The sequence below is a fragment of the Pholis gunnellus genome (assembly GCF_910591455.1).
Source record: "Pholis gunnellus genome assembly, chromosome: 4".
In the NCBI taxonomy this organism is placed as follows: domain Eukaryota; kingdom Metazoa; phylum Chordata; class Actinopteri; order Perciformes; family Pholidae; genus Pholis; species Pholis gunnellus.
In genome coordinates, this window is record NC_136530.1 from 13939545 (window position 1) to 13955212 (window position 15668).

A 15668-nucleotide genomic window follows, 5' to 3' on the forward strand; every position below is an offset into this window, starting at 1 on the left:
GGATGTTGACGAAACGTTGGCTTCCCCTGCCGCCCGGTCCCTTCTGTCTTGGCCCAGGTAGGTGCGTACTGTCCCGTCCTGCTGAGTTTCCTCATGATGATTCATTTTTCAGGCTGTTCTGATTTTATCTACACCAGAAGTTGCCATTTTGAAAGTTCCGTGCATGTTCAGCCTTCGTATCTCTTCGTCATTCCAAGCTTAGATACGGGACGACGGAAAGCTTGAAGGCGTTGGGGGAAATATGGCGGATATAAGCCGTCCCGTTTTTGTGATGCAACGCTGATCGATAACGGAATACGACCGAATATTTTACCAAAACGCGTTCAGAAGAAAATTGACGATTTGAATTGCCTGACAAAGTATGTGACATTTTCAAAACAGCGCTTTAAAATACAACATACGCAAAGTGATTTTCAGGACTCCAAGTTTGCTTCTCACTATTGCTTTTCCTTATGGATCCACTAATCCAACAATAATGCACGAGCCTCGCAAACATAATTTACTTTGTTTTGATTAGGTCATCATTAAAGCACATCCTAGTTTGGGACGGCATGTTTTTCTCACTTACAAACATATATAGAAACGTTGGTATTAATATCAAAAAAGGTTAAAAGTATAAAAACATTAGAAAATTGGCTTGTGTGATAAAGATCGCAGGACTTCGTCTAAATCAAGTTTAGTATCTTCCATCGTCTCAACAGGATTTGGACACAATGTCCCGATCCACGAAGACTTCATGGCTGCGTACCATCGGAAGTATTTCGATGTCGACGCCATTTCCAACGCTTTGACTTTTGATCTGGAATATTTCATCACTCAGTAAATTTGGATACTATACTACATATCCTTCTTTTGTAGGAACAGAACACATTCTAAGTCAGTACAAATAAAGTAAATTTGAGTTGTCTCATAATGAGGAATTTTCAAGATTTTTTGATACCTCTGAAAATAGATGCTGAGAAGCATCAGTTGAACAGATTTAGTAAATGAGAAAAGGATTTAGCACAAGAAGTTAAATGAGGTTCCTGTGTAGGTAAGCCACTATGACCTCTTGTTTTTCTATTAAAACCACACCTATTGTGATGGGATCAGATCAATCATGGTGAGAAAATAATCTGATCTTTCATTAAAATCAATTTTGATGACAATCGAGTTACAGTCATTTTACTCTTGTAGCGCAGACGATAGCCCCATCTCACATCTCTCGTCACATTGTAAAGGGTATAGGAGGGTAATAAACTGCTGACTAATCCCAGATGCTTGGGAGAGGAACAGGATTTAGTCACGGTCCTTTGAATTATGTACCATGTTATGGATTACATGATATAACACTATACAGTCGTTATATAAAAAATTCTAAATGCCGACTTCCTAAAAATAAAATCCCACGACATCCCAAAAGGCGATATGCAATACTCTTGTTTATTATCTGTAACATATAATCTGCTTAAATATGTTTCCAGTGCACATTTATTGGCAGCATTTCCCACACAGGTCTGATACAGCCAGATGTGTAAATGGATATAAGATCCAGTGTAAACGTGATGGAAAAATGTCTGAAAGTTGACAAATTTAAGCCTCACAATGACGGTGTTAACACCTATCAGATAACTACGGTGTTGGACATTTCAATGCATTAACATGTCAGTAACAGCAATGATTGACTTTTTCTAAACCTGTTTTGCAGGAAGCCCCTATAAGTACTCCATAAGTATGCCAGCGATTCAATTTAAAAATGACTGAGCATGAACGCACCGGGCAGCAAGTCTGAGACATGAAGCTGGAACAAGTTCGGGTTTAGCTGCCCAAAATATCAAACAGGGGACAGATTTGTGATACAATGCAGATTATTAAACCATTATTCGGCCAGATGTTTGCATGCAAAAAGGCTCATTTTTCCAATTCTCAGTACTGATTTTATTTGTGCATTTTTTTGTTTTAGGTTTTCTGACATGAGACGAGGCGGGAGTCCTTGAGAATAAAATCAGACAGACGTGCTTCAGTCCGTTACTCTCCAGTGGATTTACGGCTCAATAACTAGTGTCGAGGTGCCTATGAAGCAGGCAGTCAGCTGTTCAGGAACAAACTGTGGTTGTTCTGGGTAGCTCCGAGATATGAATCCCTTTAAGCGAATGACTGTGAAGCAGAACAGAGAAAACTCCCACTGAGTACATTCAAGTGAAAACACAATGGCGCAATGTCATCGCTCTGCTCTGTGATGAAGTTCAACCGGGGATTCAGGCTGAGAAAAATGCTCTACCTCCACAACACAGGGCAGCCTTGAACTCTGCACCGTCACTCTCTCTATCCTCAGCCATGAGTGTAACCGAAAGCTGATAGTATGTGATCAACAGCGCCGTGGCACCCAACATCCTGCTGCTTCTCCAACTCAATCAAACCTAGCTGGAATATTCAGTCCGTGTTGTGAAAATGGCAGAAGAGGGTTTCCAGCTCAGAGCGCTAAACTGTGCCGAGGACAATGAGCTCCGGCAAGCCGACTTCCCGACGTCATCACTAGCATCCCTCCATCTCAGGGACGAAGCCGTGGTCATCAGCGAGAGCACCAACCATATGGAGGATAATCCTGAGCCTCATTCTGTAGTTTCTGTAATGTCACCACCGCTTAACCAATCTCAACAGCAGACTGACACATCCGGGGCTACGAGGCCTGAGCCTTCACCAGCAGTTCAAGGTAAGATTTGGTGCTATACGAAGCATTTTTACACAGCAATAATGATATAATTCTTACAATAGTAATTATGGTGCATTTGAAGAATTATAGTAAACGGATGAGAAAATCATGCAGAACCAATCTCATATCAAAGATGTTAAAAATGTTGTTTTTAGTTAAACAAAGCAGAACATTTTTAGTCAAACGTCTGCTGCATTTAATGAGACATTAGAAAGTGTTGAGACATTCCGGTCAGTAGGACTAAGTGCATTTATCTGATGTCAGTTTGTGTCATCCGTGTTCATATGCGCAACCGTTACTCCACTGGGTGACGGTAAAATTGACAGTGATTATATTGCAACCTTAAGATCGATGATCGATGGCAATCATATATTTACAACAGAGTAGAAGAGTGAGGTTATTTCAGTTATCCAGGGCTCAGGGAGTAAAAGCCACATTCACCTTTTCTGGCTTTGGGAGTCGTGCCAAAGCCTGGATGGGCATGAAATATTAAATAGGTGGGTATGAAAATTATGTTTTTTTAATGCAATACAGTGAAGGTGCAAGGCTGTGTATATACAAACTACAGGAGAACGTAAACACCAAAGAAGCATTGCAGTAAGAAACATCTAATTGATGCCAAATTAAACCTGGTAGAACTCTGTTAATACATTCAGCAGTTAGAGTTACTTTACTTTGTAATATTGGCTCCGTTTTGAATAAATTCAACAAATATTGACCGTTTTTCTTTTTACCAACAGTCCAAAAGCTAAATATTTGCTAAATTTACTGGAACAATAAATTAAATTAAAACCTCTTTGATTAGAAATTATCAAAATTGCTAATCAATTTGATCCTTTTTGCTCTAGTAAACAAGAATTTGGCAAACCCCAAGAGAAATGTTAGCAGCTGGGATCACATAGTTTCAAAGACTTGGTGATCTGAAGGATTCACTTAGATTCAAGTATTATTTCTATTAGGTTTCTACACCGGGCAAGTTTTGACAGACCTTCACTGTTTGTAGGCCCTGGGTTAATGAGTTTACCCACTTTCTAATTTTACGACAGCATATGTGATTCCTCCAACATACAGCTCTATTTGCAGCAGAAATTGAATGCATCTTCAGACATACCGTCACAAGTGCTGAAGGGATGATTTACATCCACTGCTAACAGCACGCCTCTCACATACTAGTAAGCACAAACAATTCACACATAAATGAAATGCCTGACAGACAGATTCTCACCTTCCCCTGCTTGCTACTACCACATTAACACACACACACACACACACACACACACACACACACACACACACACACACACACACACACACACACACACACACACACACACACACACACACACAGGGACAATTAACACAGTCAGACGCAGCAGAACATCAACAGCTCCAGTCCTTCATGCCCATGGCATCTCGCTGCAGACAGCTGTTGTTTGTTAGGCGAGGCGAGGCAAAGCAAGGCGAGGTCGAGCCCTAGCAAAGTCTGGCTGTTGAGTCTGAGTGTTGAGGAGTGCCCGTTCTGGTATTTTAGGCAGTCAGACAGTGTCACCTGTCAGCAGACTAGTCTGGACAAACTCTCCCACATGGTGCAAGACGAAGCAACACAACGATATCTCCCTCTGCAGCCCTTGTCAGTGGGCCAGCAGTGTCTGCTGAACCACCACAAAGTGCAGATAGCCACATTGAGATCAGCCTCGACTGACACCAGCAGTAACACTGGGTCGTTGTGCGGTTGATGTTGCAGAGTTCTTGGAGCCTGAGATGGGCCAAAACGACGGCGAGCCTCACTCTCGCGACCCGACAGCGTTCCTGCAGGACTTTTCCTCCCCCGTCGATCATGTTGACGCGTTTGCTGCACTAAGAGCCAACATTGTCAAGGAAGGAGGTAATCTCAAGCATCTCTTTGTTCTGCTTGTTAGAAGTGTAACAGATCTTTTGTAGCTTGTCTAATCACTTGTGTTCTAAAATAAGGGAAACCATACAACATAGCACAAACTATTTATCTAATGCCTCTCCTGTTTTGAAATTTGGTACATTTTAAAATCACGAAAAAAGTTTACCTGCTGTTGATCGATAACAAAAAGATGGTTATATAATCAGTGAAAAAGGCCAAAAGGATGAGGACTATGATGGATTATCTTTTATAGAAGTAGTTGTTTAAACTTAGTCTTTAAAACACATTTTAGGCCTGATGTCTCCAGCAATCCAGACTTAATAATAATAATAATAATAATATGACCTTTATTTAAAATCAAAGAATACCTGGTAACCTGCTTTTGATTTGAACATTTTTTACTATTTTTGTCTTTGCTATTTTGTATTTTTTTTTCCTTTGTGGTCAGAACTTCAACACAAGAACAACACAACCAAAGCAATGGCAGCATGTGACTCCAGCTCTGATGACAACCATCTGTCGGATGCAGAGTGGTACTGGGGAAATACCTCGAGGTATTTCATATGTTCATATGGCATGTTGATGATTTGATGTATGACCTGCTAATATAATACAGAACATTAAATCTGTTTTGTTTACAATATCTAAACGTTGAAGCTTTTAAAACTTTGTTTGCAAGTCGTTTTCCTAAAACTCCGACATGAACGGTTTGAAACCTTCGTGCCCTTTTGTGGTTGTCCAGAGAGGAGGTAAATGAGATGATGAGAAACACTTCTGATGGCACGTTCCTGGTCCGAGACGCTTCCAGTAAGGTTAAGGGGGAATACACTCTCACACTAAGGTAACTACTTTTAACTTCTATGTGTTGTGAGCACATGCAGAAATCACATTTCAACAACTGGTTGAAGGCTCTGCATGTGTAATAAAGTATTTGAACTGTTAATAATATAGTTATTATCAGTACTCTGTATCTCATGGAAAGGCTCTGTTCTCACCAAATCAAAATCATGTAGTCAGGTCAGTTATTACTTCCTGGTTTCAAAGTCTCACTTTAGTTTTACCGGTTTTATACTGTAACTTTATACATTTCTGTTTCTGTTTAGTTGAATCACGACGGACTAGGTTTGAGTTCTAAAGCTTGGTTGATTCGAGCTTGGCGCAGACTCCAGCAGTCAGAAACATAACACCTTTTTTACACGTCTAGTCATTCGTCTCACATCTGTCTCACAGAACAGACGCACTTCAACTTTGATAAATGTTAGTTTTGAATAAAAGATATCAGGCATGTGAAATTTCCACTTCATCTTTAACTTAAAAGAAACCAGAATATTTGCAAAGCAACTATCAAATATTGATTTCTTACAGCTCCCTTGCATCACCATGAGATGTTTGATTTGATTGGGGAGGTGGTTGAATGCAGAGTATGAAAAAGTGTTAAGAGATGTATACAATAACACTGAAGTCTGAAAATAGACAAAATGGTCCTTTTAAAATAGAAAATGACTATTACTAAAAATTAGGATTTGTCTTTCACTAGAATCTAGTGTCTGGTCAACCTTTTCAGTATAACTTGTATCATTTTTTGTCCCCTTGGTCCGGACCAAGCTCCCAGTAAGAGCGGCAGCCTCTGGGACAAATGTTACGTAGTGGCCAAACGGTGGAATTACAATTCAGGTCCTAAAAGTGGTCAAATCCAATAATAGCCAAAGCCAGAATTATTTTCCTTCCTCTGTTCCTCTGGTCGCAAGAGATAACAAAACCATTTTGTTATAGACAACTTTCTAGTGATGCTTCTCTCTGTGTTGGTGTTGCGCGCATTGGCAGCTTTGTGTGAGTTATGCTTTGACTTTTGTAGGAAAGGTGGCTCCAACAGGCTGATAAAGATCTTCCATCATGAGGGGAAGTACGGCTTTTCTGAGCCACTGGCCTTTACCTCTGTGGTGGACCTGATCCAGTATTTCCAGAATAAGTCTCTGGCCCAGTACAACTCTAAACTGGACACCCAGCTACTCTATCCAATCACCAGATACCAGCAGGTGGGTTGATGAGGCCTTGAGCTCTCAATGTGTGCCTCCTTATGTTACAACTATATAATTACTAAATATCAAAACGTAAACCTTTTCAGCCTTATTTATTGTCGAGGTTTATTGTTATGATTGTATTTGAAACTACGTAGGCCTATATGTGATTTTGGCAGCATCAGAGCTAACAGGGATCATGAATAATGAGTTGATTTCAAGGATGCTTTTAAATGTCTACATTTTAGTAATATGCCCCAAACCTTCTGTAATGTTCAGATCAGATTAAATGAATCATGGGAGCTTTAAAAATGAACCTGGTCCTTAATATATTTCAATATCTTCTGGTATCTTCCCAAATATCTTAATCTATCTAAACATTCTCGCCTGTAGCAGCAGATTGCGATTGACGTTGACATTGATGCAGTTGGAGAACAGCTGAGGATATTTCAGGATCAATACAAAGAGAAGAGCAAAGAATATGATCGTCTGTTTGAGAAGTTTAACCAAACCTCTCAGGTACAACAGTATCCTAATCATTAAGATCAGTCGTTTTATTGGTTGAAAGCAAAATCTTTAAGTAAATATTTTTACTTCTAAATGCTTTACCACAACTGAGTCTGACTGTGAGGCTTTGAAAGTAAAAGTAAAGATTTGTTGCCTTTCCTCCCTCAGGAGCTGCAGAGCAAGCGGACAGCCATAGAGGCTTTCAGTGAAATCATTCGGATCTTTGAGGAGGAGTGTGAAACACAAGAACGCTACAGCAAAGAATACATCGACATGTTCCTCACATTAGACAGCAGTACACAGTCGGACAAGTAGGCTTCAAAATACCAAACCACGATTTCCAATTTTGTAAATTTTTTGTATTCTGTTTGACTTATTTTTAAAATGAAACATCTAAATGAAAAAGGTACTCACTGCTGGCCATGCCCACAGCAAACCAGCAGACTCTGAATTGTTAACTGAATTTGTTTCATCTCCTCCTCCTCCTAGGATTCAAAACAATTCAGATGAGCTGCAGTCGAGGGTGGAGGAGATCCACAACAGCAAAAAGAAGTTGGAGGAGGAGCTGAGGAGGAAGGCGTTGGCTCACATGGAGGTCGACAAGAAAATGGACACCCTGAAGCCCGACCTAGTGCAGCTCAGGAAGATCAGAGATCAATACCTGCTGTAAATAAAACCCTTCAGCACCTCTTCTTCTACATTTGTGCTCGGGCTGTCAACAAATATTCTAAATTTGTATATTTATTTGAATAGTAAAAAATAAGAATAACAGACATTTGAATAAGAAAGTTAATATTAGATTGGGAAAAGAAGCAGCAGTACCGTGCACACCACATTACAGGAGTCACAAGACGCCTACTTCTGAAACAAAAGAACACGTTTTATATTGTGATATTTACTGGAAATTACAAATAATATAGCCAACAGCAAGTAGGATTCTTTCCTGCGATCTCCCTTCAGCCAGCTGACGCATTATTAAGGTTTTTGTCGTGAAATGTCGTGCAGATAACACCTCATTCCAACTTCACTCAAATTCAGCTCAAAACGGCGCACTGCACAGTGCCGCATCACTCGCAGCCAGTTAGGACACGATGCCATGTACATGTAGGTAAAAAATATATACATATTCAAGAAAAAATATTCAAACGTCATTCTTTGATAATTTTGTCAGCCTAGTCTGTACAGATTAAAACAGATGTGATACCTTGAACCTTTTTTCATATATCTCAAGGACATGAAAAGCACGAACAAGGCAAAAACGGAGAAAGCGTTCAGATGCAAGAGGGGGCGGCAACCGCAAGATGAATGTATTGTTAGAATAAATTAAGTGTTGGCGATAGTGACCACACTCTCTTGGATGTACTGTGTCAAGCAGGAATAGCTTCTATACCGTCTGCATATCAGCTGAGCCCACATGGGGTCCCAAAGCCCGGGGCACATCAGATGTGTCGACATGATTCTTAATTAGAGTCTAATAATTATAATGAGATGAAATCTATCTGATTGATGACTGATTTTAGTTTAGTTCAAAACAGAGGGTCACATACCAGTGACACAGCTGAGTTGTAAACATAGAAAAACCAATCAGCTGTTCTCACTCATGTTGCCACAGCTGTGAATGTCCAGTATGCTCAGCACAATGCTGCCTGATGGGAAGACTGTGTCTTTCTAGCTGACTCTTCAATTCACATCAATTCAAATGAGCAGATGTGTGCTGCTGAGGCTTTGTGAATGACAACATGACACACTCAGCACCGTGTCTTTATACAGACCGGTGCCGCAACTTTGCAACAAACAAAGCAAAACTCAAGGTCTGCTGTTATTATGCACATCTTGTTAGAAAAACCTTCTGTATCATAATATGGCTTCTTTATTTTTTTTTACTGTGTTTTCTCCATGTTTCAGCTGGCTCACCCAGCAAGGCACTAGACCGAGCCAGATAAATGATTGGCTGGGTATCAGGAATGAAGAAGAAGAGTGAGTATCAACTGAGCCTCATTTAAAAAAAAATGAAAACAGAAAAGTGTGGAATGTACAAGAATATATTTCACTATTTCTATTTGTTATGAGTTACTTCTTGTGCCGCTCACTAGAATCTGAAACATGCTTCTATGTGTGCAGATCTTGAAACTGTCCCATGTAAACATCACTGCCATGTATGGCAGCGAAGGACGTATGCAGTATAACAGCCCTATATTAATTAATTAATTCAAATTTAATGGGCATAAATGCAATAAAACAGAAGCTAAAGACATTTTTTTCACTAACTAACCTATGCAACTCACTGTGCCAGTTTTTTTTACAATTTCTTCTGCTGGTGTGATGAATTAGCGTACAGGGCAAAGTGGGACAAAAACAGGTTCCTCATGTTCGTTAGAAGGCATCAGATGAGGGCTAATTATTGTAACTATTTTATGCTTTAAAATACATATTTCCTTAAAAATCTATCCTTTCCACCTCCCCATCGTCCTTTAGCCCGTACACTCTAGCAGATGATACCGACCAGGAGGAGAGGAGCTGGTACGTTGGTGGTATGAGACGAAAGGAGGCAGAAGAGCTGCTGAGAGGGAGGAGGGACGGGACCTTCCTCATCAGAGACAGCCAGACTCAGAGAGGCTCCTTTGCCTGCTCTGTTGTGTGAGTACCATCACATTTGCATCTTTCAGGCATGCAAAAAATAAATAAAAAAATCACACAATGTTGCCCGTCGAATCTTAATGGATCATACATTTTTAACAAAAGCGGGTCCAGTGCAGATTAAACTCGTAACCTAAGCTGCGTTGGACCCAAAAATCAAAACCGCCGTAACACATTCATATCATTATTATTATTATTATTTCTGTTTTGTCTCATGCAGTGTGGACGGGGATGTGAAGCATTGTGTGATCTACAGAACAACCACAGGGTACGGCTTTGCTGAGCCCTTCAACCAGTACCCATCGCTAAGAGAGCTGGTCCTCCACTACCGACACACATCCCTGATCCAACACAACCAGCAGCTGAATGTAACCCTGGCCTGGCCCGCTCTCAGCCAGCAGCCCAGCTGAGACACACCAGCATGCAACCCTGATGGCACTTTCCCCAAAGCTTCACCATTTCCACCACGGATGCACCAACATGGACACTGTTGCCAGGCTCTAACAAAGTACCATAGATCTAAAAAATCCCACCCTGGTAAGATGTCACAGCAGACAAAAAAGCATTACTGAACAACAGTCACTTCAATACTTGGCTAAGTCACATGGAACAGATTTTCTCCTGTAGGCTGATTAGTTGATTGTCAGCTTTGTTAGTTAAGTACAACGGTTGCATATTGACTGCAGCTCTGTGCTAAGCTAGCCAATTTCTTTTTTTTAAAGCTATTATTCCTAATACTAGAAATCCCATTTGCTCGCCATCTGCACATACAGCTTGGGGAAAAAAACACAATTGGGATTAAGTACTTAGCTGAATTCAACATTGAACTAAATATTTGTAGCAGTACTGAAGTAGTACTGAAATACTGCTTCCCCGTGATCACAGTACTGGCGTCAGACAGTTTCCCAAACTGGCGCCGGTACTAAAGTGGAAGTATCAAAGTTAAAAACTCTTAACAGTGCAGTGGTTTATAATGGCAATATAAGGGTACCACAGGATATACTCTCTAGCTGTCAGAATGCCTTCTATAAGTAGAACAATCAAAGCAGACAGATATCATTTGGCTTGCTAGAGAAATTGACTGAAGTTATCCTCCAATCCAGACACTAAATACTTCAGTTTTTTCTAAAAGTAAAGCACAAGAAATCCTAAATACTTTAAAAAAGCAAATATTAAGTTTCATATAGAATTCAAGTCATGGTGTGAATCAGCCATCATCCCTCCACCGTTCATATCTTAAATCCTTATAATCAGTGCAGTTGCAGTGTTTAAGGTGCTTCTTGGAAACTGAGCTCAGGATGGGACTCTGCACTACCATGCACATGTGCATTATGGGTAGTGTAATATAGAAACTGAGGTGACACACAAGCACTTTATCCAAACAAGACAACCAGAACACACATAAGCACAGAAATGAGCGTTGAAGATTTAAAGAGACACTCATTTCACATATTGATGTTGCTGGTTGGAAAGAAAAAAGTTTATTTAAGTGGAATATAAAGGTTATTTTCTTATTGTCATCTTCATTCTGCACTTTTCCACAATATCTTCTGGACATTACAAATAGAAAAAAATAGGTGTGCATGGGGGACCTCTGTGGTGTATTTATACTTTATAGCCCCTATGTGTATGTTTGTTGTCATTATAGCGATTCAATTATTGACAGATGAAGATTTGTGTTCATAGAAAAATGAGACAATCAAGCTTAAGTTCTTGTAATGTGTAAATGTGTCTGTTTAACACTTTAAAGTGTTAGTTATATTATATGAGCGGGTATTAACTGTGAAGCAGCAGACATGAGGCACAGGAAAAAAAAAGAAAAAGAAAGCATTTCTGTGTGTGGTGTACATGCCCATTTTTGAATACCAACCCAATAAGCACAGTTACTTAGGCATATGGGAGATCATACTGCTTCAGATTAACCTTTGATTAATCAGACAGCTGTATTTAAAGCTCTATATTTTTCTGAGCATTTAGCTGGAGTTGGTGATCCAGGAGCTTTGATAAGTCCCTGGATGTGGTGGAGTGTTAATACACAGGCCTTTTAGATTTCGGGTTGAAAAGTGCCCTTAAGTGTTCCTGTTGCAGCCATCATGATTTCCTTTTGTGTTACTCTCAGGAGATATGTCTTGTCCTCTACATGAGTATGATGTTGGGTGGAAACAGCAACACACAGCTAGACACTAAGGTTGAGTCTAGCTGGATACAAGGCTTCAATAGCACAAATACCCTGGGAGTACCCTCAAGGAGGGTCTTATTATCAAAGTTAATTACTATCCGTATTATAGAATCATATTTAAATCATTACATTTAATAGGGCTGGGTATCAGTACTCAGTACCTTTAAAAGGGTATCGACCGAAATAACCAAGAACCAAGTAGTATCGAAACTTCTCGTGTCAAACAATATCTGCCATTGATCCTTTTTGTGCCCAGATCTAGAAAGCTACAACCTATACTGCCTAACAGTTTTCACCTGGGGGGGAACTGAAACCCTGCAGGTCTTGCCACTGTGGGTCGAGGGACGGCATGATGTGCGTTAAACGCTGTATGAGCGCTGTTCAGTGCCGCATCCATTAGCTACCAGTGGGACATCAGTTCACATGATGGGTATCAAATGAAGTACTCTGTTGGTATCCGTATCACTTGAAGGGTACTGGTATTGGTACTGGAATTGTCAATACCCAGCCCTAATACTTAACTATTTTGTAAAAGTGATTGTCAAATAGACCAGCTGTGGATCAAATATAGCATATTCCGATCAAATGTGACGAAATTATGATATTGAATTTCACTCGTTTGATAAATGTTGGAATGCAGCAGCAGAACATATCTGAATATCTAATGAAAGTTGATATTTCAGGCCTATCCTGGTGCCTGTGGCCCTAGGGTTAGGTAACAGGGACTCTTTAGGTAGTGCACTGTGTGTGGCGCTCACAGTGAGTTACACTGAATCATTTGAACTATTTTTATAAGCAAAAATACAGCAGTCATTAACAATAGTATTTTTGGTTTTGGGTGTCCATTAATGTAGTTTCTTCCTGTTTGATGGGTTACTTTGAATGCACTTCTCTCCGAGTGGTCATAAGTCAAATGCTTGATGCAAGTTGCACATTTGGAAATTCTCAGTTTTGTCCGACTGTTTAATTCCATGAAAGAAGTTAAAAAAAAAAAATGGCGTCATAGTCCTACTTCTTGGCACTAAAAAGGTGTAGACGTTTGATTTTGCATGCCATTGTTGTGGAACAGATTACCTAGGAATTATATGCATTTATGACTTATAATATGGACATAATGGCTGAGTACTGTTTTGATACCGCTTCTGTTACTATAAATTCAACACCAGCTATAAAAGATATGTTTTGTTACCTTTCTTTGATGGGTTAGCCGTATTAATTTTTTTTTTTGGCTTTGTCTCCATCATTGGTGCTAAGCATTCGTTGATGTAGTTTTCCCTAAATGCACCTCTCTGATATCAGCTGTCAGTCATACAGGATGAGTGATTATTATCAAAGCAAATGGAAAAGCTTTTTATGTCGGGTGTGGTCTGTTGTGCTCGTGACCACATGAATCTGCGATATAGTGTTGCACAGCAGTAAAGCGTTATGCGCTACATTGCACAGGTTGTGGACAGAGCGTGCCGCAGCCACTAGATTTACCTTTTGCAGTTACTTTGTACAGCAAAGAAGCACAATTTGAAATGTTGGTCAGCTGTTTATGCTGATTTGTGATACTCAGTGCTTATGGGCAAGCAGTAGCATACTCCTGTGAGAAAAGAGTCAAAGATTTAGGAAAAGACAACCGCGGTGCTAAGAATCGGACACTTACAACAGGCTACGTAATTATGCAACGGTTGATGTTACTGACGTGGTGAAACTACAATGTTCCGAAGATGGACTACGAAAAGCACATCTTTGAAACTTTGCCCTGTCCAGAGAGAGAGAGCGAGAGAGAGAGAGAGAGCGAGAGAGAGAGAGAGAGAGAGAGAGAGAGAAAGAGAGAGAAAATAACTTTGGCCAGGTTCACTTAAGGTGGACTGATCTTTAAGGATGACCAGCTTTTCTCATTTTAGTGACAAACTGCTCCTTGACAACCTGGTGAAAAATATCACTGAAGGATTATAACTTGCAAGTCATAAAAGTGAAATAAAAACGGTAGTCACATTGAGAGTGGTTGCTTTACCCTCACCCTTCTGTCTACTCATATTTATCACATTAATCCCAATTAGTATGATTGTATGAAAATAGATGATGATCTGTGTCCCTTGTCAGTCATGTTGATCGTAGCCGAATAGTGCTTCACTTTAAATATTTCTGCTGCAAGGAATTGTGGGACAACGTTATCTCCTTTCCTTATGTGGTCTAGTGTACCCTTTGCTAAAGGAGATAAGAATTGAAGCATTTAGGCACCTTTCCTAAACATTTAGAGAATTCGACCAGCTCTTAGATACTTACAGGTCACTTCACTCAAATAAGGAACCTTCCGAAGCAATAAAGACTATTGGACCGCAGTCTAAGTAACAGTATCAGTGGTGTAGAGTTAAATGATAAAACTGAAGTTAAGGGGCATATGGCTCACACCTGCAATCATCAGCATTCATCTCTATTAGCCTGGATTCCCTGCCTCACAGGATCTTCATCTTTTTTCTTCATGTTAGTGAGACTTGTTATACAGTAAACACGTCGTTACGTAAGGCATGTTGGGTGCACATCTGGCATGTAAAATCTGTCCCATGTCATTTCGGACATGTCTTGTCTTTTGCACACTCAAAAGATTGATCAAGTTTTTAATTTAAGTCCATAACTTGAAATATAAATGTATTTAATATTGTGAATTATAAGAAGAGAAACTTTTTTTGTAGCAGGAACACAGAAAAGGTGTACAGCTTATATGTGCACAAACAAACAACAGAGACTAGACAGGTTCTCTGAGAGGTTTAGATTCAAAGCACAGTGTTTGCACAAGTATCTAATGCGAGGTGGAGATACAATGACTGTCTTCATGTACATCCACCCTGTTGCTGAAGGTGGTGGTGGTGCTAAATATGGATAAGTTGCTGATGAGATTGATATGTTGTAGCACTGATAAAGCACTGATATGAGTTTAAAAAAAAGAAAATCTCTGTCTCTTTAATGAGCTGACCACTTAATAGTATTTAGTTCTGTTAAGTCAGACTTTTGTTTTTGTAGGCTTAAACTGTATAAGCAAAGGTTGGTCTTTCTCTCTTGTCACTGTCTCACTTTGTAACTTAACTGTGTTATCATTGTGCAGAGATTAGGAAAACACATTTCAAATAGATTAATGCTTTGTAGGAGAATAATTGGTGTCTCATATCATAACATGTGGCATGATGTGCTTTCAGCTGCAATCACAGTAGTCAAGTTTTGTCCACTTAATGATTCATAACCTACTATTACCTGTAGCTTCAACAACCGTTACCCGGATACATTTGCTGTTGTTTACTGAATTAGACGCAGTTATAAAGAATACTGTTATGTTGAAAGAAAAACACCCAGATACTAGCTAACCTTGCTAACTAGCCTACCGACCTTTCAACATTGCAAATGTTTATGACTAAACAAAAAACATGTCTTCTTCCTGAGCACCTCGTGAACGTTTACTGTATTTTGCGTTCGATACAATGGATTTGTGGCATGTAAGATTAAATGAGCCTGACTTGTGTATGGTTAAAAAGAAGAAGATGCCCTTGTTTGTCAAGTTATGTGGTGTAATGAAATGCTAGCTTTACTTCTTTGAAGGGGAATGCACTTGTTTACACAGTTCCTCCTACTAAGGAATGAAGTTCATATTGGATGTGATTTACATCAATGCCAGTGTTCAGCAACAAGGCAGGAAGTAGAGAGACACCTGGGTAGAGAAGCTGAGGGTGGTGTGTGAAAGCGGGGAAAGTGGATGGGCAT

General features: G+C 39.8%; 1 protein-coding gene across 1 annotated transcript; it reads left to right on the plus strand.

Moving 5' to 3' along the window:
* Positions 1-2430: 2430 nt before the first annotated feature.
* LOC306694868 (phosphatidylinositol 3-kinase regulatory subunit gamma-like) lies at positions 2431-10158 on the plus strand (the record flags this gene model as incomplete). The annotated part of the gene is made up of 11 exons (XM_079157908.1): positions 2431-2692; positions 4437-4577; positions 5035-5140; positions 5329-5427; positions 6442-6622; positions 7001-7123; positions 7280-7422; positions 7601-7777; positions 9017-9088; positions 9587-9748; positions 9969-10158. 11 exons carry the CDS (start codon positions 2431-2433, stop codon positions 10156-10158), a joined length of 1656 nt encoding a protein of 551 aa, XP_079014034.1.
* Between the last annotated feature and the right edge of the window lie 5510 nt (positions 10159-15668).